General features: G+C 36.9%; 1 protein-coding gene across 11 annotated transcripts in view; it reads left to right on the forward strand.

The window, feature by feature from the left end:
- LOC139121505 (conserved oligomeric Golgi complex subunit 1-like) overlaps positions 1–22661 on the forward strand; it is a 136327-nt gene that overhangs the window by 17486 nt on the left and 96180 nt on the right. For 7 of the 11 annotated variants that reach the window (XR_011549292.1, XR_011549294.1, XR_011549293.1 and 4 more), the window contains 24 exons: positions 375–478; positions 668–734; positions 1112–1297; positions 2037–2078; positions 2286–2372; positions 2494–2530; positions 3491–3592; positions 5009–5065; positions 5392–5463; positions 7521–7708; positions 9149–9223; positions 10115–10219; positions 10782–11020; positions 11946–12122; positions 12873–13079; positions 13401–13449; positions 13899–13966; positions 14185–14278; positions 14737–14814; positions 15225–15301; positions 15898–16087; positions 17007–17138; positions 17666–17854; positions 19955–20120. Coding sequence is in view for 7 of the 11 variants with exons in the window: in XM_070686408.1 (XP_070542509.1) it covers positions 375–478; positions 668–734; positions 1112–1297; positions 2037–2078; positions 2286–2372; positions 2494–2530; positions 3491–3592; positions 5009–5065; positions 5392–5463; positions 7521–7708; positions 9149–9223; positions 10115–10219; positions 10782–11020; positions 11946–12122; positions 12873–13079; positions 13401–13449; positions 13899–13966; positions 14185–14278; positions 14737–14814; positions 15225–15301; positions 15898–16087; positions 17007–17138; positions 17666–17854; positions 19955–20080 (2748 nt within the window). In the remaining 4 variants the exon portion in view is untranslated. The remainder of the gene's footprint in view (positions 1–374; positions 479–667; positions 735–1111; positions 1298–2036; positions 2079–2285; positions 2373–2493; positions 2531–3490; positions 3593–5008; positions 5066–5391; positions 5464–7520; positions 7709–9148; positions 9224–10114; positions 10220–10781; positions 11021–11945; positions 12123–12872; positions 13080–13400; positions 13450–13898; positions 13967–14184; positions 14279–14736; positions 14815–15224; positions 15302–15897; positions 16088–17006; positions 17139–17665; positions 17855–19954; positions 20121–22661) is intronic. The other 4 variants (XR_011549295.1, XM_070686410.1, XM_070686413.1 and 1 more) reach the window with 1 other exon arrangement.

Below are 22661 nucleotides of genomic sequence, written 5' to 3' on the forward strand. Positions count from 1 at the left end.
AAGTTTTATTTACTTTTAAACTGATACAGAGCACACACAGGCCTCGGAGTATTCCATGTGTAATTATTACAACCAGATTTGCAACATATCATTGCCATATGTCATTTGTGTACTGAACTTGCTACTATGGGCAGTGCTTTTGCATTCTTTTATTTTGTGTTCTGTATTTCTGTGTACATCTCCATTTGTTTTCTGAAGCATATTCGTCCTTCAAAATATGCCTTTGTTTTCTCTTTAGCCATTTACACTATCATTCAAATTACCGGTTGGCATATTTTTCTCAACATTAGAGCATATTAATTCCTGAATAACCAAGAAATTTCTTTGCTTTGCCATACCTATCATAACCCAAACATTCTTGTCCAAATTTACAGATTGTTTCTGCTGTGCAAGGCATGCAAGAGTACTGTACTGACTTACAGAAAACTCACATGACAAAAGGCTTGAGTGGAGACAGATCTAGATTAAGCAAACAGAGGTTCGTACATGCATCAACTATTTTAATCTTTTATGCATTTCATGAGCATGATCATCAGGCATCCAATTCTAATTTTACCATTTTTCAGCAAATTAGATGTCCTTATTGCATTTGGTAATTTTGTTATCTTTCCCTCTTGCAAACTCGATAACATCCCATCATGCACTGGCTTTGCACTCTTCCATGCAGGAATGTACCTACTGGTTTCTACAGCATTGCGTCTCAAATAAAACTGCTGGTGGATATGCCAGAAAAGGTCAGTAAATAATTTCAACAAATGAATTTCCCCACCCACACCATTTCAAAGTCACTGTTATTTGAAATCAAAACAAATTTGCTATGAAAAGCTAAAGAGTGTATGCAGTGGTTTGTTGTAATTGATCACTCTGTAATTTTGAAATGAAATTTGATTTCATTATTTTCTGCTGTACTTCATCATACTGTCACAAATGTTCTAATCTGTCCAAATTTCAAGGTGCTTATGTCCTTTATGTACTGAGCAAACACAAGGAAATTGAACCATTCCGCCGTGAGATAGTGACTCTAGAAGTGAAACACATGATCGCTAGATTTTAGTCAACAAACAGAATCCCAGCAGACAACATAATCCTACCTTGATCACTAATACTACAGATATGGAGTGCAATTGAAGGTGGAGAGTTGCTATGGGCTACTCAGCTGTTCTTGCTGTCTAGACATATCGTCAGCAGTCTACAGTTGGATGCAAACACACAGAAGTCTGCTCAGATACTCTCCTGGTTTCCGATCTTATCCAGGCAGTGGGCAGCCATTAGTCACTTTAAAACTTCCATTCTCCAGGTATGAATTGAATAATTTCCTATGCCTTCATTTATAGACTAATAAAGATGCTCAGAGTGTGTTATAGAGAGGAGTAGCACAATGTAAATAATGAAAACAAGAGTTACTGTAATGATGATGCTTCTTATCATAGATACAGATCTGAGTGTGAAAAGTACCCAAGTGGCTGAAAAATCACCACTCTCAACATCAAAATTAGTGACTTGAGGTTTTAACATTCCAATAACCAAAACTTTTGTCGAACTGTTTCATCATCATCTCATAATGTAAAAGTTCAGAACCATATTCCATGCACAACAACCCTTTTCAGTAGATTTTCTACAACCTAAGTGGCAATGGGACTGTTTCATTTATCATGATGCACTCAGTTTGCCAGACTAATATTTCATACCATTGGATAACTGAACTGGAATGTGAAGAACTTGTTGACAACTGTAACATGCTTATGAATTGTAATCCTCTGCAACTCTCTATAAACAAAGTTGGGCAACTATATAAAGCAATATCAAAAAGATATCTGAATCATACAACTTGTGCTTCATTTTGAAATCACATGTGAGGTCACTTGCCATTAGATCATTATCAACAAATAAAATTTATTGATCTGATAAAGGACACATGCCAGATGTTTGACAAATATGTTTGACATACCCTGTGGTTTGAAAGAAATATGTAAAACTTATCTTTGTTATACTTGTGTAATTATCATTTGTCATATTTATGATGATTCATTCTACAGAGCTGTAGATCTGTGTTGAAGGATGCCAAAATGTCAGAACAGGTGAGACCCTAGCACTTGAATTTTCTTTGATGAGGTGACAGCGTACCAAAAATTAGCAATACAATTAAATTTTGTTATTATTTTATCAAATTATTTTGTGAGTCATTTCCTGTGTCTTACATCAAAATTGCATCCCTTAATGTGACACTGGTGTGTGTGGATTTGCAATGACTCAGTTCTCACTTTGTCCAATTTGATTTACTTCAGGCCACTGCAAAAGCTCTCTGTTCTATCCTTCTGTTAGAGGATAGCACACCCAGACAAGTTTTCACTGAATTTCTCCTGGCTAGGAAGGTAAGATATGATTTGATTTCAGTTTTACAAATAATTCATGTCATTATATCATTATTTTCTCAATTTCTACTCTATGTGTTTGCTCAATAGTTTATGGGCAATGTTCATTTTGACATTTCAGAGTGCAGTCCAACAGCTGTTCCAGCCATATCAACCAGGTATGCTGTCTCAAGTATTTCCAAATGTACAGTTGTCGAATCAGAAATGATTTGTCATTTTTAGAGTAGGGGAGTAGAGCATGTCATTTTAACTTGGTTAATTTAACAAATATCCAAAAGTTCAAAAGTTCAAAAGTAATTATCTAGGTATTGAAGTATTTCCTAATGAATGTGAACTTTTACTTCTGGAATAGCCAGAGAGACAGATTATCATTTAATTGAACGGTGCAGACAGACAACAATTTATTGAAACTGCATTAGCATAAGTGTTGAAGGACAGAAAATGTATATTGGCATTTAATAGAGCAGAAATGTAAAACAGTCTTGGTTGTATAAATGCCATAATATGTATATTTGTTCTATGGGTGTAAAAATATCAGACATTTTTGTTTTTGATGTTGCTCTGTTTCTAGGTTCTTTTATGTTCATCAACTTTGTTTTGCGTTTTAATGAGGCACTTTGTTTGAACTGTTTTCATCAATGCAGACTTTCAGTGCAGCATGGTATCAGATATGCAATGCTTTTACAACGGTATAGCATTACAGTTTTCAGTTGTCTCTGATCTGATATTTGTCTAGCATCTGATAGAATTATTCCCCTTCAACTTCACTTTCCCTGATACGCCATTAACAGGGTCCATACACTCCTGGAAAGTCCTGGAAAAATCCTTGAAAAATAAACTGAGTCCAAGAAGGTCCTTGATAATCCATCCACAATTTTCAAACATGACAAGGTGATCAGTCGTGATATTATAAAAATGATATGTAAAATGATTTATAATATGATATACCGTAAAATCTGGAAAATTGTACTTTGACCTCAAAAAGTTCTTGAAAATTGCTATAAAAGTCATGGAAAGTTCTTGAATTTGAAATGACTTTGAGTGAATGAACCCTGTATCAAATAAGAATAGCATAATAAATATTTCAGAAATATTATTTTCTTTCTAAAAAAAAACAGGTAGCAGTATCAAGTCACAAGTATGTGGAGTGATTGAGTTGATATGCACAACAGTCCAACAGATCTATGGTGTTTTCTACAACTCTGAGGATGAAAACAAAGGTAATTTGAATATAAATTCATCAGGAAATTCATCAGGAAACTATGATGTCTTACACTAAATGTGTAATACCAAGCCCTACCAGCTCAAGGAAAGTCTACTTTAATTTGCTATGACAAATTCAAAACTGTTACTCCATGTGATTCGTGATTGTGATAAAGATATAAATAATCTCCAACATATAATTACCAGCTGGTTGATATCACACGATAATCTGAGTATGAAAACACCAAGTTTTCAGTATCTATACATTACATTTTTGAAGTAGGAGCATTTTATATGACAATTTGTTATCAGGCCATCACTCGAATCATTGCCTTCAAGAATGTTGGATAGTCCCAAAAGGAAAATTTGTGATTAGTAAACAACCTGTAAAGAGAAGAACTCACAATGTGTGTATTCCTATATTTTTAATGGTGAAAGAGCCAGTCAGTCTGATTGATGTATAGCTAAAAATGAGCATACTGTTTTATGTATTACTGTCGTATGCAGATAAGAATGGACAGTGAAATTGATCTAAATGTTATCACACTTGTGTAATTGGTTTGTAAAGTTGTTTCAAAATTTACTACAGGATCGGTAACTTTAGTTGAGTTGCGGCAAACTAAAGACGGATGATACTGTTGTTTCACAGTAGGCTTCTACTGTAATTGTTGATATAAAGCAAAGAAGTAGGCACTGATTAGTGTCTGTACATGTATGTGTAGGGTAAAGATTTTCTGATTTTCTATCCCCCTACATTTCGACAATTTTCTCACTTATTATTTCTGGCGTATGTACACCTTTTTCCTGTAAATCCTGATTTTTTTGCCAAAGAACTTCTACAATGCAAAGGAAACAAGAGTCTAATGACAACTAGACTCTGACTTGGCTGTGATACAATGTAACTCAAAGCAGCAGTATATAAGGAATGTAATATGAGTCTGTGTATGTGAAGTGCACTGCAAAGTGTACTCCCTGGTGTGTGTTTATTATGGGTCCATAAAAGCTCTTTGATTTCACCGCAGTTATAACAAGTCAGTGCAACTTCTGAGGCAAGTTTTGGAACAACTTTACAAACCAACTACTCAAGTGTGGAAACATTTATATCAATTTCACTGTCCATTCTTATCTGCATACCAGTGTAACCCTTTTCATGCCAGACTGTATCTTTTCCCCATCTGCCAAATCAGTATAAGTGATATTGAGCCAAAACCATATGTATATTTACCTCTTTGGTTTGATATGTTATGGCAGCTTTAGTCCATAAAAAAATCATGTATGCAGTATATGTTGTTAGAAGCCTTCAAATGTTCAAGTCTCTGTAGAAATGCAACGAATGGGACATATTATGTTTCATCATAGTTTAAACCAAGTGGACCTGATGGTGAAATATGAGCTTGGCAGGATAGTTTAATGATCATTCAATATTTTCGCAGAACACTGTAATCTGCTGATGAAGATCATACAAGACGTCACCAATGATACGAAGACAGGTAAAATGATCATCAGATATCTATTTCAATGGTCAGATGGTGTCAGCTTTCAGTGATTCACACATTCCAACCTGGCCCCCCATGCTTCCAATTTCTAAGTTTGTTCGACCAATGGTACGCGAGATGGCAGGGTCAATGAACAGTGCATCATTCTAGCTACCATATTTGTGTTATCAATATACTGATTCTATGTCCTATATATAGATATATGCAAGTATCAGGTTCAAGTGTTACCAGCAAGTCATATTCATCATTTTATAGATGTTTTTCTCATCCTCTAAGGGTTTTAATCTTAATCTTAAAGCTCAACTATTGTTTCTTTTTAGGAAGCAGTGATATTTTCACCAAGGATATGGGATCTGGAAGTTTTGCCAAGTATCTGCCTGTATCAGTTACAGGTACTTATAAGATTGTTATATTTGCTCAAACATAAACAAAAAAATTATTCAAAGTGATTTTCATGTTAAAGGGATGGGGTAGTCCCATCTGCAGACTTGAAGATCTGTCACTTGAGGGCGCTGTCTATGCTCCCCCCTGTAAGAGGAGGGGAGCGTAGGGAGTGTCCTCAAGCGACAGGTCTTTCAGTCTGTCCCATCTGTGGCTGTGCATATGGGACACATAGAATGGGTCTGTTGCTGTGCATATCATATCCCAACTTCCCTGGTGCATATCCAAACCTTTAAAATGGCAGCTGTACCGACACTGGTGACTGCGTCCAAAGCAGTTTCATTTAAACGAAGGGACGAAACCAAAGTTTATTTGGCAAAGTCTTTCACTACTTGGAAAGCTACGAAATTGATGAACTATGAACATACATCAAATGATGAATTTGCTCGACATTTGTCGCCAATTTCTGAGAAGAGGCAATGTTTATCAACAATAATGTCGCACAGTTGCAGATGGGACGACCCCCTTTGATTTTTAACTCCCATTCCCCAAACATGCATGTAATCACTATTGAAAACAATGGGTTTTTGCCAGACCATGGTGGTAAAATGGTTCAATATCAAGACATCCAGTACAGGATAATTACCTTATTCTCCACAATGTGCATCAAAAGTCTTCCCAAACCCATACATAAGAGATATTATATATATATTCAATCCCCACCAACATCATTCCCACCCACCACTCTATGGTAATTGATCATTCTATCTTCTCTCAACAATCTTCCCTTCGGATATCAACTCAGACTTGTCTAGCCTTCAGATTTTGCTATTTTTAAACAGCAGTTGATGGAGCATGCAGCGTACAGCCCATTGAGTCAACCTCTAGGCATTCACCAAAAATGGCTAGTATTGTATACACTCATACGCCATGCGATTAATGTCTCAGTTCATACATGGAGCTTAATTCCAGACAATAAATAATGGATGAGGGAAAAACATGATTTATCATGTGCTGGCCTGTGAGACTCGTATCATTGTTTATCTGGTTGCTCTGCATCCTTTCCTGATGAAGTCACACTTTCTGTTTTGATTCTTTGGATACATACTGATCCACAGGACTCGTAGGACAGTAACTTCTCTGTTCCTGTGGCAAAACAGTGTCGGTTCTATATTGCAGACCTCTTTATTTGCTGTCTGCTTCATGTGATACAAGTAGGCTTTTCACATATCCATTACTGTAGTTATGTCGCACAATAGCGGTACTAAATGTATGTGAATAGCCATGTGTGTTGTTCAGCGTCATGCTTGAAACCTTTGTATTTTTGAAATGATTGGCTGATTGGCTTGTAGCCAACAATGACAGAGTGAGGGCAGTATTCACAGTTCTAGAAATTCTCACAGCAAAGTACTAAATCAACCTGATTTCTTTTTTTACATGAAAAATTACATTGCACAGTCTGGGATAACATGAATATGTATTTTGATAATAAGTCGTCATCTGATTTGCATACTTACGGTAGTGTGCACCTTTGAGACAAAAATTTTGATTCTCAAATTTTAAAATTCCCTGCTGGTACGTGTAGTCACACTGTAAAGCTTAAGGAGTGTATGAAATTTTCATCATAATGTTTTGTCGTGAAAATCAAAATTTAGTTTTCTCCTGGAATTAACATCAGAATAGCAACCACTTTGAATTTCAAACATTGGTACACTTTAAGTAATTTGTTCTCTAGAACCAAAATTTCCATTATGATCTCTGATTTCTTTATTCTCTCTTTTAAAAATTAAAGTTTCCTAGACAACAGTGTGAGCAAAAGTTTGTCTTTCAGTTTAGATGTGCTCACTCCCTTTGACAGTACTCATTGTTATGCGTTGCATCAATGAATTTTTCTTAGAATTATTGCATTCCTCAAACATATGGATAATTAGATGTCGTATTGAAAAGATTGTAATCCTTCAATCGTAATGTTATGATGTGAAAAAAATTCAAGAAACTATCTAAATACAAAATAATTGTAAAGAAATTTTTTTTACCAGTTTGAAATAAAAAAATTTGTGTCATTTAGATTTTCGACCAGTTCTGAGGACTTTGGCAAGTCCCATATCAGCTGAGTACCTGCAGAAGAGCTGTCTGGAATGGATAGATACCTGTATACACGATATCAACATCGGTGTCGGCAAATTGTTCACCTATGTGACCACCATCAAGGGATTGACCGGTATCAGAGATGCATTGTGGGAATTGCTGAGCCAGGTAAGAACAGCCAATGAGAGAGCATCTGCACTTGGCCCATGAATATGAATTACAAAGTACAAAGTCAAATGAGATTAGTTTTGGCATTCAGTTACAATACAGTGTCCATTCATTGAAATAATGATATTCATTAATTTCCACAAGTGTGACAGTTGTGAAGAGTCCATTGAACATCTGTCATCTGGTATAACTTTCTGACTACACAATAGCCATACATTGAAATTGCTGTCCTTATAAGGGAAATCCCAGAATGGAATGTCATAAAAAGTTCCTATCTGAGATTATGTGTAAGGTGGGTCCCACCTTGTAATGAATGTAAGGGTCTGTCTAAAAGAATAGATATTCAGAGAATTATGATGTGAAAAATGGTCTATCTCTATAAGAAAGACTAAAGTTTGATGGCCAATACCTGATCCGTTCTCTGAACTAGAAGGTTCTGATATTTCAACCAGCCAGGCAATGTAACTACTATGTGTACAAAGGTTTATGAGCAGTACATCTCTCAGAGGTAGGGCACAAGAGTTTACTCCAGTACAGCATCACTGCCCTGAATACCATTTCAGGAATGTGTTAATCAGAGTGTTTTTATGCCGTCTGGCTTCCATGCATACTAGTGCGCTGTGCTCGGCATGTTGAGTTTGTACAGCAGGTGATTGAGCTTAAAATTCTATCTTCACTGAATCATAGAGTGGACATGGTGGATTACAGCGCGACAGCTGTATATCTTCTCTTTTCTATTTATACGCTTGAAAATGTAGTAGGGGCAACAAAAGCATTTTATTTTCTGCTTGAAGCATCCAATAGGCTACAAAAGGTGTCTCCAATGTCAGAATTCTTATCGAGGTATCCATAACTGTTGCCCCCAAAAAGTTTTGTTAATAAATCCCCCTTTCCTTAATTAAGATACCAGTGAGTTATCAGCTGTTGCTTTCATAGAATTTATAGAGAGCCAGCTCAGAAACACTGTATTCTGAACAATTTGAGGATGATTAAAGACTCGAACAGGAATTTAGGCGGTATGCATTTTGTGTAAAAGAAGACAGTTGTCTTCCGCACATCAAGTTTTAATCATTTCTTCTGGAAGCAGTGGATTTTAAGGCCATGCATGAGCCAAATCTTCATTTCAAACCAATGTGATACTCTTAAGCTTAAATTCAAATATACATTTCTGCATTTCCTGTCTAAGCCCAGTGATTGTTTAGGATGACGGAATATTCCTCTTTATCTTCAACTAAAATGGTTAAAAAGAGATAATACAGAAATATTTCACAATTGATAACAAAATTACGTGGGAAGCATACTTTCACAATTTCTCCCAACGCACTTTGGTAAACATTTTGCGATGACATCACCTTGGTGTGATAAGGGAAATAAAATAAAACAGGTTTTGAATGGTGGCAAAAGTTCATGTTTTTCTCCAAATGTTTTGTGCTGCCGCAGTTCTGGGATAAGGAAGAGAAGACGGCTGCAACATTCAGGAGAAAAGAAAAAGATAATGCAGAGGAAACAGAAAAGGTGTCGTAGACATAGAGAAAATTGCATGCGTTGGGCAATGGAGAAATCCATGAATTTGGTGATTTTGTGGGTGTAGTGATACTTGGTATGACTTGAAGCAGGTGTAGATAGAGGTGGTTTTGCCATGCAGGAAACTAATGGAAATATAGGGCTGAGTGTGGTAGTTCATGGAATTATATGCCTTATTGGCTCACCTTTTCTATCGCCATCGTTTACTAGATCCTCACAGATTGTTCCGTTTGTATGTCACATTACACTTCCCATTCCAATTCATTGTAATGAACTGTTAATCTGGGAATGCATGTTGCATTGGTGTAATACTGATGACTATGTTCTTCTTGTCTCAAGGCGAAAAAAAATTAGAAACTCTCAAGAAACTCACAGCATTTGTAATTTTGAGTTTGATATAGTTGTAGGTTAAATGCCTTCTTAGGTTGTTTGCCAATTTGATATTATATTCAAACCCACCAGCAAAAATTGACCTGATACCAGAAATGGTTATGGCATGGTTAATCAGAGGATGAATAAATTGTAATCGTATGAAATTTTTAACATACAATGGACAAGTTTCTACCATGTATGTACATGTATATCAGAATGATGTTTAAGTTAAGATCAACAGTATAATTTTCAAAAGACTCAAATTATGTCGCAGAAGCATTTTATTCCTGGCAGGAACTCAAGTCAAATTACATTACAAACTATTAATAGGCTGTTTCTTTCCGGTATGCATGCCATGCAGTGAAAAGAAAACCTGACCTCCAAGGTGGAAGTTATTTCTTGCGGTAGATCTGATCTGTCTTCCAATTAAATCTGAAACTAACACAGTGAATAAAGAAAAGAAAGGATTTCCCATTCCAATTTTCAACTTTGATTTCATGGTCTGTACAGGACAACTACGTTGTACCATGGAAAACTGTGTGTTTAAGTGTTATCAGCAAACAACTCTCTCCCTGGGACGAGTTTATCAGACCACTGTTTCTGACAAGAGCTCAGGTAAGATGGAAAGTGTGGCTTTGATTCCATTTTGTTTCCCTGCCTTTCCTAGAGTTTTGTGTAAAGTTTGGCCGGTAGTCTGTAAAATAGATTAATTTTTGATGTTTTACAAAATATTTTATTGTGATATCTTTTTTCTGTGTTGATTTTAGAAAAGTATGCAGTTGATCCAAAATGATAAGAAATCCATAGATACATGAAAAACAATATGCTCTGGGCGAGAATGTTGAGATCTAGACCAACATACTTTCAAACAGGTTTTTAATAGACTAAGTGCTATTTCAGAATATACTATGGTACCTTATACTCTCTAAAGCAGAATTTTACGAATCAGATTTCTGAATACATGAAGGAAATTAAATCAAAAACTATCTCCATTTTGACCCAATACTGTTGAAATTAATGAATAAAACATCTTGTCATCAGAATGTCAAAATATGTACACCTACAAATAGCCAACTGTTAAAAACAGTAAACTTGATAAATAGGTGATCAAGTTTGCACACACAGGAAATTGTAATTACTAAAAACTCCATCATTGACAATGTTTTCTTTTCCCTAGACCATTATTCAGAACATGTTGGATGGTAGCACAGACTCTACCCAACGGCTGGTCAACCAGGTCCTCCAGGACATTGCATCCCTGCCTACTGAATGCAACGTGGCTTCCTTCATCTGGACGGAGACTGCCAACGATGCCCCCACCACATCTATATGGAGCACTTCCCTTGCTAGCAGGGCGCCCACTGAAGGAGGTGGCCTCTATATGAAGTCCAGGGCATTTTCACCAAGGGTCCAAAGGTATAACAGATGTTTATCTTGTTCATATTGAGGTGTAACACGCCTCAGGAACAGAACTTTAGACTCAAGAATTTTTTGTCTTTGCTGATATGATGCTTGTGTGGATTTATTTTGAAGCTTTACAGAGTAAATAAAGTTTCCAATGTTTGGTTTTTGTGAAAATGGGAAATTTGATTTTTCCCAACAGCATAGCGTAGCAGCCATTTTGAACTTAAAATATTAGTAAAGTATAGGTAATATGTATCCATAGTGACAGTGACCCCTTACTTTTATTCTTGATTTTTAAAGAGAATGGTGTAGAGAATCCTTGAGGAAAGTCTGAGCAAGTTTTTAAAACTTAAGGCAAAGAATTTAAATAATTATATTTGTATGATATTTGAAGCTCCTTGATTTCAAATAAGCGATTTGCAGGAATTTGATTTAATTCAATGTGTGTCCACCAGATAAGCCTTCCAGGAAAGGAGCCTTCATATCTTTTGAAGAACGGTTTGGAAAGAGTCCATTCCTGAAAGATAACCGTATTAGAGTAAACATAGCTACTGTATAGGCATTCTATCAGGCCCTTGTTTGCCATAGAGGGCAGTGTTACGTGTCCAGTAACAAGCTGTAAGATGGTCAAACCTACTGAAACAGGAACCCCAATACCATTGGTATCATCCTCCAATATATAATTGCATTGATATGCCATCGGGAACCCTAGGTACATGACTGGGGACTACGGTAAAATTTACCTAGGTGCTACCCTGAACAAAAACACTGTAGCTGTATATTATCATACTCAATACAATCAAGTGACTCTCATATAGTCAACCATCTCCATTTATAGCGTAGTATAACTTAACTAAAACTTTTGGCGCAAATTGACAGCAAGTTAGGTGTTTGTATATTGAAAATTTACAATTTTTCTGTGTGCATATGTGTTTAGCTTATCAAGCACCATTGATAGCAGACTGAAGGCCCTGCTTGAAGACGTTGCATATTACACTACTGCTGAAGAAGAGAAGAAAGCAGATGAGAGAATAGTGGGACCTTTTGATAAATTTGCAGACTCTAGTAACCTGTTGACATTCCTTCAGATGGCATGTGCTAAATGCATTGACAGGTGAGTTACAGGCATAACTGTATGCACCAAATCAGTAGAGGAGATCAAGTGAGTTGGTGTTCAGCTGCTTTCTGGAAGCAGACTGCCAAATTTGCATGGCTGATTATGTGAAAATGATCAGTTCTTTTTTGGTTGCCCTTTTACTTTGTGTCAGCTGCTATGTCAGCTCAGTGTTCTTTCAACTCTTAGGACACTGCGTTAATAACAAATGTTGTTTCAGTTATCATCATCATTGTAGTAGCAATGTAAGAATTAGATGACATCTTCACCAGCTGTGAAAGTTCTAGCCTTCAACACTCATTTTTGCAGAGGAGTGGTCTATCTTATTGAAAACAACCAGGGCTTATCAAATCTCATGTTTTAGGGTTTGTAATGAGCTTTTAAATACGACCTCAAGCTGTTCTTACTTTGTTATATGTTTTAACATGCTTGCTTCTGTAATCACATACGTCCATATATGAAAGGCTTGCAATTTTGCACAAGTCAAAGAGGGATTCTATAGAGGGCGCCATCTACAGTTGAAACTAGCAAGGAAAGACTTGAGGGCTTTGTGGTGGTTGATCAAAAGTTCACATCAGTCTTAAGTCTTTACATTTGTATCTTATATCTTAACCTGTGCACCCCAATTCCCTGTAAACTGGTCCACAATCAGCATTGATGACGATGTGTTTGGGCCAAACCATAGTGGGAAAGGGTTAAACTCATGAAGAGATCCAAATTTATAAGGCCCTGTATATTATTTTCATGCAGATTGCTACATTACATCAACCAGCAACTGAATGAAGCTGAGAAGTTCCTTGAAGACAGTGGTGATGAGCAAAACCAAAACAAAACGACTGTCATCAATAGGGCTTTGCTCCTTGGCAGGCTTTGTGCTGCCCTCTGTGATTTAACCCCTAACCTCCGGCAGTGCATGCTGGGAGTCCAGGCCAAAGAAGCCAAAGCAGAGCCAATAAGGTAAAGAAAAATAAGTGTATCAAGGACTCGCGAACCCCACTTTGGCACTATATGGTGCACTGGATCACAGTCCCTCTACCCACATAGATGGAAGGAGTGTTAGTGGGTTGACAAATAGATTCTAAATCTTATCACGCCCAGGGCAACATCTACTGCATGTCGGAAAGCAACTGACCGTTTTATGCTCTTACAATGTCAATTTGACTGCTTTTCAAACCAGAAAAAATGTTATGCTGAAAATTAAAATAGACATTTACAAGCAGTGCACTTCTTACTGTTCCAAATCCCACCAAATCATGTGAAAATTTTTATCTCTTTCAGGCCGTTAGGAAGGAGAGCATTATCTCTGCGCCAAGCAAAATCCAAAGCTGTAAGTGTGTCTCTGAAAACAGTGTTACACTTTCATTTTTCATTTATTTATTTATTTATTGATGTTTTTATATGTTGTTGATATTTTAGGAGTGAAGCATTTGTTCATTGCCTTAGAAAAATTAAAATAATGAAATGAAATCATAAATGAAACCATGTATAGACAAACAGCGTTGATTTCAGAATGTATAGTACCCCTGCCCGAAGATCACAAATACAAGGGCAAATCTGTACCACCGTGTCTTTAAATTGTTAATTTAATCATTTTCACAATAATACTCATTTGCCACCATCGAAAAGACCATGTCACCAAAGACTTGTTCCTAAGTCTACGTTTGTAAATCACAGTGATATCAGAAAATCATCATATTTTGACGCGCATTTCCAGAGTCAAATTTTCAGAAACACTTGCAATATTGAATGCAGCATCTCCTGTCTCTCACTTTACAGGCTGCGGAACCAACTGAATGGGACAAAATGAAAACCTTGTTCACGGAGTATTGTAACAAAGCATATAAGTGAGTAAAGTGGCATATTGACGGCTTTGGTGTTCTTTTCTTTCTATCATAGTTCAAGGTGTTCATGACATGGTGTAATGTACACAGAACGGATTAATCTGCTCCCTTCATGAATTGCTGTATGTTTACACTTGTACAGGCAGTGACCTTGACTTCAGTCGTCATGACCTCTGAGGTTCATTTTCTGTTTACCCTCTTTTCACGTATTTGTTTCACAGTGTTTGGATCCAGAGCCACAGCAAGGACTTGGTGACGAAATTCAAAAATGTCCTGTTGGATGAGAATGGTAATACAGCCCTGCGTATGGCCACCGTGAGTATGCATCATCACCGATTCGCTGCGAGAAACAAAATGCTGCTCTGTGAAACTGATGTTGAATTTTGATTTATTTCAACATTTTATCACTGTTACTGGGATGTTGCATCGCATAGAAGGTTTCATATATAACATTGTCAGCTAAGAAATATATAAAAATAAATAAATACAAAATAAATACATAAAAATCTCAATTTTGATCAGAATGAATAAAGCCACATATTTGAAGCGTTTCATTTGAAACACTTAGGTTAGATCATATCCCCATATCCAGGAAGTGGTGTCATCACCGTCCAAGTCTCCTGTACGGATGTGTCTTGGGTGCTGGAAATTGTGCAAACCTTCAAAAGCTAACAATATGCTCTGTAAAAGAATGAAAATCCAAGGAAAGTATTTCTGAAATGGTGACTCTGAGAGAGTTGACTTTAAAGGGGCATAATTCTCTTTGCTTGTAGAATTGGGAAGAGATCTCCATACAGGAAGAGACAGAGGCTGGCAAAACCGTGACTTCAACAATAAAATTGCCAGTACAGGTAGGTTTTAGTTTGGAATCAAGGACATTTAGTGTGTACTGTGGTCTTGAATTGAAATTTGTTCTGGATGCATGCCAACTGTGGAGGTCCATGCAAACTTTTTATTTGTCAAAAAAAGTTGCATGAAGGAAAATTTGGCAGTGAGATAACAATTTATTAAAGGTGCCATGGCTTATATTAAAAAAACTGTCTGTGCAAAGCTGAATTCATGATGTATTTTTCTTGTTGATCTCTGTGTTCTTGATATCAAATTGTACCATCCTATAGATTTTCAAATCCACATGTTGTGTTACCTCTCGTAGTCCCATGCATGAAAGCAACACCACGAAAACCTGTTTTGAAATAAGATCAGTATTTCAAAGTAAGATGACGTGTATATAAGTGCAGTGTTGTGTTCTGTCCTTCTCTAGGCATCATGGTACGTGCAATCTACATTGTGTAAGTTATGTGAAGAAATCAACAGAGTGGGTGGACATGCCCTTCCCAGGTAAGTTCTAAAATATATAAAGTAAATTCTTTCTCCTACGTTTAAAAACCACAAATGCCATCTGTGTGCACGATTCTGTTCTCATTGATGTCACAGTTGGCTCTTACTGTGTAAAAATAAGGATTTCAAGGATAGTCTTGACAATTGCAGCTGTGATGATGACAAAAAATCTCCACAAGTTAGGTTTGTTTTGTACAGAAATACAATGAGTGGTCATGGGAAAAACTGCGTTTATCTAAAAAAGACAGGAAACCAACAGACATCCCATTGTTTCAGCTGCCATAATCTGTCTGAATGGACAGTTCTGACCCTGTGACCTTTGGCTGTGTACATTGTATACGTCTTTGTTATATACGTTACAGGGAGTCAATGACCATAAGGGCAAGCAGATACACCTATACAACCAATTTTCCAGTCTGGTCCATTGTATGTAATGGTGTCATTACGCCTGTGTACAATACAACAACGGATGAAGACTGCAAAACTTTTTAACAAACACTACTTTCAACTTGAGCATTACCGTGTACAAAGGTGTTTGCTAAGTGGCATGTTTTGTCACGTCCCCTCAATACTCTTTCTGTCTGCCTCACACACAGACCAGTCGTCCAAGGCCTCATTTCCCGTACAAGTGATGGGATGTTATCTGCATATGAATCCGTCCTGTCCAAGGGCGGCGAAGACAAGTCAACTGAACGTGCCCCTCTCAGCCAAGCCAAAGCCTTGCAGCTATTATTTGATCTGAAATTCATCAATACCTTGATGTCTGGAAGAAAGGAAGATGAGAAGGTAAAAAATAAAGAGAAAAGGGAAAAAAGATTCAACTAAACAATCCTGATATCGCATTAAGGTAGAATGCGCCTCAGGGATAGATATTCTGACACTAGAACTTTTACAACACTTATTTGGTCTACTGCTTGTGGGATTTATTTGAAGCTAATGGAATAAATAAAGTTTTCATCAGCTTATTGTTGTGAAAATCGAAAAAATTTTATTTTTCCCATTAAAGTTGACATAGGGATGGCAGGCATTATGAATTGAAAGTGTTAGTAGATACTGGGTTATTTTGTTTTTCTGGTCCCAGATTTTGGTCAATGACCCAAGATTTTTATTCTTGATTTCAAAAGGGAGTAGATTAAATTTACTTCCCAGACAGTTTTAGGAAAGATCGTTGTATTTCATCTGCCTTTGTGACAGAAACATCTTCATACCAGAGAGCAGCTGATCAGGAATAGTATCAGATTGCTACTTCTTACTTAGCTACCTCTACTACTTACTGTTACCACTTACTTCTATAGTTCCCTTCAACTGAGTTATAGCAGTGATGTTTTATTTGTAGTAGCAATAGTAGTGGTATCACCAACGCCTTGCCGGTACACCTCACAACTATGAGTAATTAGAAGTGTTACTGGCAGTAGCCATGGTAGATGTACTAGCAGTAGTGTGATATTACTATATATTGCTGCTACTACTACTTACAATGGCTACATATAATCTGTAGTGAATGTATTATTAACAGTAGTTATGATAGTATGGTCATTTCCCAGAAAATCATTCAATTCACCTAGCTATAATTCCAGTATTACACCTTCTTTATATAGTAGACACCACTGTTAAATGAAAACCATGCTCTTTCCAGTCATCATTAGGCCTGCTATAAAACAAATATTACAGGTTTAGAAATTAATGCATGTATACTTATCTGCAGGAGACTGTCGCATACGCACAGAGAGTACAGAACCTGACAGAGTCCCTGGAAAGTCGCATAGATCCGTTTGACCTTGATGTCTTCACACCACACATGCAGTCCAATCTGAGCAGGCATACTATGAGATGTGCTGTAAGTGTTTAAACCCTTTCATTAATGTGGTTTGGCCCAAACCTGTATCACCAATGCCGATTGTAGATCTGTTTACAGGGACTTTGGGGGTGAACAGGTTAAAACTGGTCTGTATGTCTTCTGTAGGGCATTCCATTTGCTAAAATACAGAGAAATCGGTCATCACTGATTTAGCAGACTCTAGAACCATGTCTTCCTGCTTAACTTTCTGTAAACGGAAACTTATCATGACTGGATGTTCCTTGACCTCAGATGTAGTTTCACATGCATTGAGCTTTTGCCCTTTCCGTGACATACTTTGGTACATCCATATAGATTTCAATAGGATGAAGTTACCTTTCTATGGTGAAATGGGGATGAACAAGTTTAAGTTACACTTCAAGGCTGCTCTGCTAAATGCTCTTCACATAGACCTGGATAATCTGAAGTTTTATGTAATATGTACACCATTGTGGTGTTGTGATGTGAGGTAGTGATGTGGTGATTTGCGGTATATTCAATTGATTTCTGGTGTGTTTGCATTACAGGTGCTGTTAGGAGCTCTGTCCAGCACAGACAAACCGACATACACCCACAGACCAGTACAGAGTGGGCACCATGAACAACATAATGTGCTCCCTCTAACTCCAGGCCAAGGAAGGTTCAGTCTGTTGCCTCTCAGCACGACTCATACTGGTTATGGTAGTAGCCAATCACTGCTTTCAAAACAACAGCAGGTGAGTTCTCTCAAAAATTTTGGATGGATTCTGTGAGCAAAGGTGATCAAATAAAAAAAACAATAATACCAAAACTTACCCGGCTCAGGGTTTTCACTATGCCAGCAGTCAGGTGGGTCATTGAGTACTAATGGAAGGATACAACAAAAATTATACACAGCATCTGTGGTTGCTGGATCATCAAATGCTGGATTTGCCGATGATAATATTTAATCGAAGTATATGTTTTAGGGCAGAAGTGCGTCTGGTAGTGAGACAAAAACCTATCATTTAATCCCAGACTGGTTTTTGATAATATCCTGACATAGTTCTTTCTTCATAATTTTTAATGTTCTTGGAGATTCAGAATGTCTTTTGAGAAAGAGTTGATCCTTTCTGATATGCAACTCATCATGTGTGAGCTCATCCAAAAGCTCAGCATCTTGTTCATTAAACTTGTTTTAAAACATCTGGAGATATTTATACACAGTAAATGTTTTGATGGCTAGTTTTAACATCTGAATTTCATGTTAGTTTGTTGTTGCATCTGAATGCCGCAAAGTGCCATAGAAACAGAGGCACAAAATCACAACGCAGTAGGAAAGACAAAGTAACAAGCAAACAGTGACACTGATGGCGCTGTCTATGTTTCAGTCCCTCAGTACAGCATGACTATGAATCATGCCGGTCAATCACCTGTGATACCATCTGCCCATTCAGTGTTAGTATGAGTGTACCAGATTCTCAAGGTTGTGTGTCAGTTGTTAAGTTTAAGAGCATGATTGTGTCAGATTAGTCAAGGCGAAAATAAATTAAAATCTCCTCAACTACTGTGAAAGAAATCGTGAAATCCTGTATGACTGTGTCCATAAAGGGTTAAAAAACCTTTCAAGATTTCTGTAATGCCCACTAATGCTATTGTACCAAAAGTCGCAAACTGATTGCTGCTCACAGACTGCAATCAGGTTGGGTGGATTTCAAAACAGGATTGAAAAATGGAACAATATGTATGTGAATTCTTGAAATATTTGCCTATTTAATAAGCTAATGTGAAGCAATTTGTTGCAGCCAAATGCAAAATATAAGAAAAAGTTGTGTTCAGGTTGCAAAGCCTAATATACATTGTGTAAGCTCTAGAGTGTGTCATCAGCTGATACAGTGGAAACCTTGAGGAAGAGAGTTATCTTTATTGACCTTAGTAGTGGGTAGAGTGTTTCACCATTTTTTATTGAAAAAATACAGTAATAAGATTATTGCTTATTCCCAGTGAAGGTTCCATTCACTTTGATTTTCCGACTCATCTGCAAATCAGTGTAAAAGGAACTCAATGTCAAGTTAAGCAGCATCAGATCATGAAAGTAATTTGTCAAAAATCTTTCTTATTCTTTCCTTTGTTGAAAATAAATAAAATGATATGACAGTTTTGTTAGACAGGGTATTAACCCTGTGGACGCCAAAGTCAACTTTTGTCACCTGTATAAAATGTACCCCAGTCAAATTTTTTTTCAGATTTTTGCCAAAATTTTGATGAAAACCTGTAGCCAATGAAATGTGATGTCTGTTTGGTCCAAAATTGCAGAAAAATTCTTAAAAATTCTTAAAAATTCTTAAAATGTTGTATTAAAATTTGGGTGGGAAAAATTACAGCACTCAAAGGGTTAAAGTGTTCAGATAATTTCAATTCATGCATCTCAACTATATACTGAGACAATAAAATGAATTGAATAAAATGAATACTTTGAGCATTGTACCCAATATTGGTGGAAGTCTGTGAAAAAATTGAAAATCATATTTTCACTTATTCTGTAATTTACCATTTCTATGTTTGTTTTACTGTTTTAAAGCTTTACTTTCTAGTAAGGCTCGGGTAACCCTTCATTTATACACACAACTTCCATCGTTTCCTAAGCACTGTTTAATCATAAGATGGGCCCGGTGGCATTTTCCCCTCAACTGTTTGAACATTTTTCTCTAACTGGAAAAGGTTTCATTCTGTCATTATTGTTCTAATGTGGAAGCCATTGAATGTGATCATTTGCATATTGATAAAATGTAAAAAAGAGCCGGAGGGGTTTAGTTTCAGTATGATGTTTATTTTTTTTTTCATTGTTTGACTTTCAGTTGACAACACCCAGTCTGGAATTAATCACAAGAAGCAGTTTTAAATCAGAAGAAACAAGCAGCAATGATACAGCATCCTCCCTTTACTCCAAACTAGGATCGTTTCGATCAAGCTGGTTGTCATAGAAACCAGCAGATGCGGATCCTTGGCTCTCTCTGCTGAAAGGTAGGACAACATCCACAAATTAAATGTTCATACTGGAGCGTAAACAGGATATGAAGTGCAGATAAACCTGCTGCCTGGTACTTATCACCTTCTGATAAGTACCAGGCATGTCCTTCACCCTGTTTGTGGACCATTCGACAGATAAAGCAATATTTACCTGCTTCTTTTATCTGAATTCACGGATTGTTAGCATGGAATTGCCATTTTTCGGGACAGCAATTGTGTGATATTGTCTGTAACAGGCCACAATGTGTGCGTAACTGTCAAATTTGTCTTTGTCATAGCTTTCATTGAATCACTGGACTTCTCCCAATGTTTGAGTATTGACATCTGAAAGTCATTGTCCTACATTCTGAAGTCGTTGAGAGAATTATCTCTGCCAGGTGTCTGTGTTATTATAAAATCCATTTCATCCCTCAAAAAAAAGGACACTTTCACATTGTCTGCTGAGTGTCAGACAGTTCCTTCCGATTTGACATTACCAAAGTCTACAGAAAATAAAATTATTTCCTGTACTTCAGCTGGGGTAATTATGATAAGGGAAGATAAAAAGATTAACAGATCTTTGTTTCATTCATAATTAATGTTGGTAATATATAACTACAAACATTTACTCTACTGTGTGTATGGTCATCTCACTCTTCATGAAATTTTTATCACAAATTGAAGTTTTTTTGTGGGTGTGACATGCGTGATCAGTGTTGTCTTTAGTTGACAGTACTTTTTTGTTAGGGACAGTGAGTAATGCAGCCCTTCTCTGGGGAAACTGCTAGGTAGAGAGCCTTAAAAATATTCAAATTTCCAGGAAAAAAAGGAAAGTTCATGGATGAACAGTTACTTATGATGGAAATGACAGAGGCCATTTACTGTTTGTTAGGGAGAATACACCTCAAGGACAGATATTCGGACTCTCAAATTTTTACCAGTGTTTTCTTATCTACCACTTGCAGGGGCTCATTTTAACCCTTTCACCATCATGGTATGGCCCAAACCCATTTGCTATCAATGGTGATTGTGGACCTGTTTACAGGGAATTAGGGGTGAACAGGTTAAAGCTTTTTGAGTAAGAAAATTGTTCACTGTCTCAGTTGACTGAAAATCAAAAATTTCTATTTTTCCAAATAAAGTTAACATAGAGGTGGCAGCCATTTTGAATTTCCAATACCAGTAAATATCAGGTAATTTGTTTCTCTAGTACTGAACTTTTCACAGTTACCCCTGACTTGTATTCTTGATTTTGTAAGAGTATAGTTGAAAGTTTCATTGTGGAAAGTTTGAGCAAAAGTTTGAATCTTTCACTTTCGATGCACATATTACCTTAAAGGAGCAGTAGCTTCAACGTTTGATAATATTTTCATCATTTTTAATTCAAGATAATGAGTACATTTTCTTATTGTCTTTCATAGAGTATGTTCAGATACAAAGTGTTAACCCCACAGAACCAATGCACTTGTCAGTGTTGACACATGAATTTAGTCTGGAATTAAAGGTGGCTGTAGACAGTATTGTAACTGAGACATTACACAGAGGTTGTATTGATAAGTTGAAGACTAGGTGTTTGTAGCATGATTTCCAGGGTAGTAAAGAAACTATTTTACAAACAGAACAGAAATTATGGAAAATACACAAGAACTTGCCGCCAGTGAAAGAGAAATAAGATGTCATTACTGCATAACCATGTCATTAGAAAGCACCTCACTGAAATTGCTGGATTTTTGAATCTCAAAAGGGTGAAAGGATGGGAGACTCCAAGTCAATAGACTAGAGTTGAAGAGAGATGAAGGACGCCTAACTTCATATTATCACTGGAGAGATACTTCACTAGCATGTCTAACCTTTACATGTACTTTCTCAAGGGTTAGGAGGAGTGTAGTTTTCTCAAGGGGAGTTTGTAGTGGTTGTTAAGTCCATCTTGACAGATGTCATCTAGATTGTAGGCCTCCAGCATTTACATCAAAAGGTAGAGTTTTGAGAGTTCTTGGTGAGGAACGGTGAAACACAGTCAAGGTGAAGGTGAAGGAAATTTGTAGTGAGTAAGGAGAGTTGTTGTTCTTAGTTACAGATCATCTCATCGCCTTTCTGGTACTCGGTCATGCCAACTTTCTTATGCAAGCACCTCAAAGGTCAAAGGTCAAACCCTATCAAAAGGCAGATTCTGATTCTAGTTTGAATTGTCTCTAAGGATGCGTAGATTATTGAAAAAAGTTTTGACCCAATCAAACAGTGTGTGCAACAATGTGATCTACTTGTTGTTCTTATCATCAGGAAAATATGTTGAAGGTGCTGAACACTTCTGCTTTGTAGGGAACAAACAATTTGACATCATAATGCAAGAACATAGATTTTCAAAAGCAGCATGTCAAACATCCTGTGTAACACATTTAGTCTCCCAGACAGATATTTCAGGCAAAGGAAATGCAGATGATCGTTTCACAGGAGGGCTCAAAATTAACAGTACCGGTAGTCCCAGTTCCAAGATGATCAAACCCAGTGTTTGGCCCCTAACGTCTGAAAACAGTCAACCCATAGGAATACCACTCG

This window comes from Ptychodera flava, chromosome 21 (genome assembly GCF_041260155.1).
Source record: "Ptychodera flava strain L36383 chromosome 21, AS_Pfla_20210202, whole genome shotgun sequence".
Taxonomy (NCBI): domain Eukaryota; kingdom Metazoa; phylum Hemichordata; class Enteropneusta; family Ptychoderidae; genus Ptychodera; species Ptychodera flava.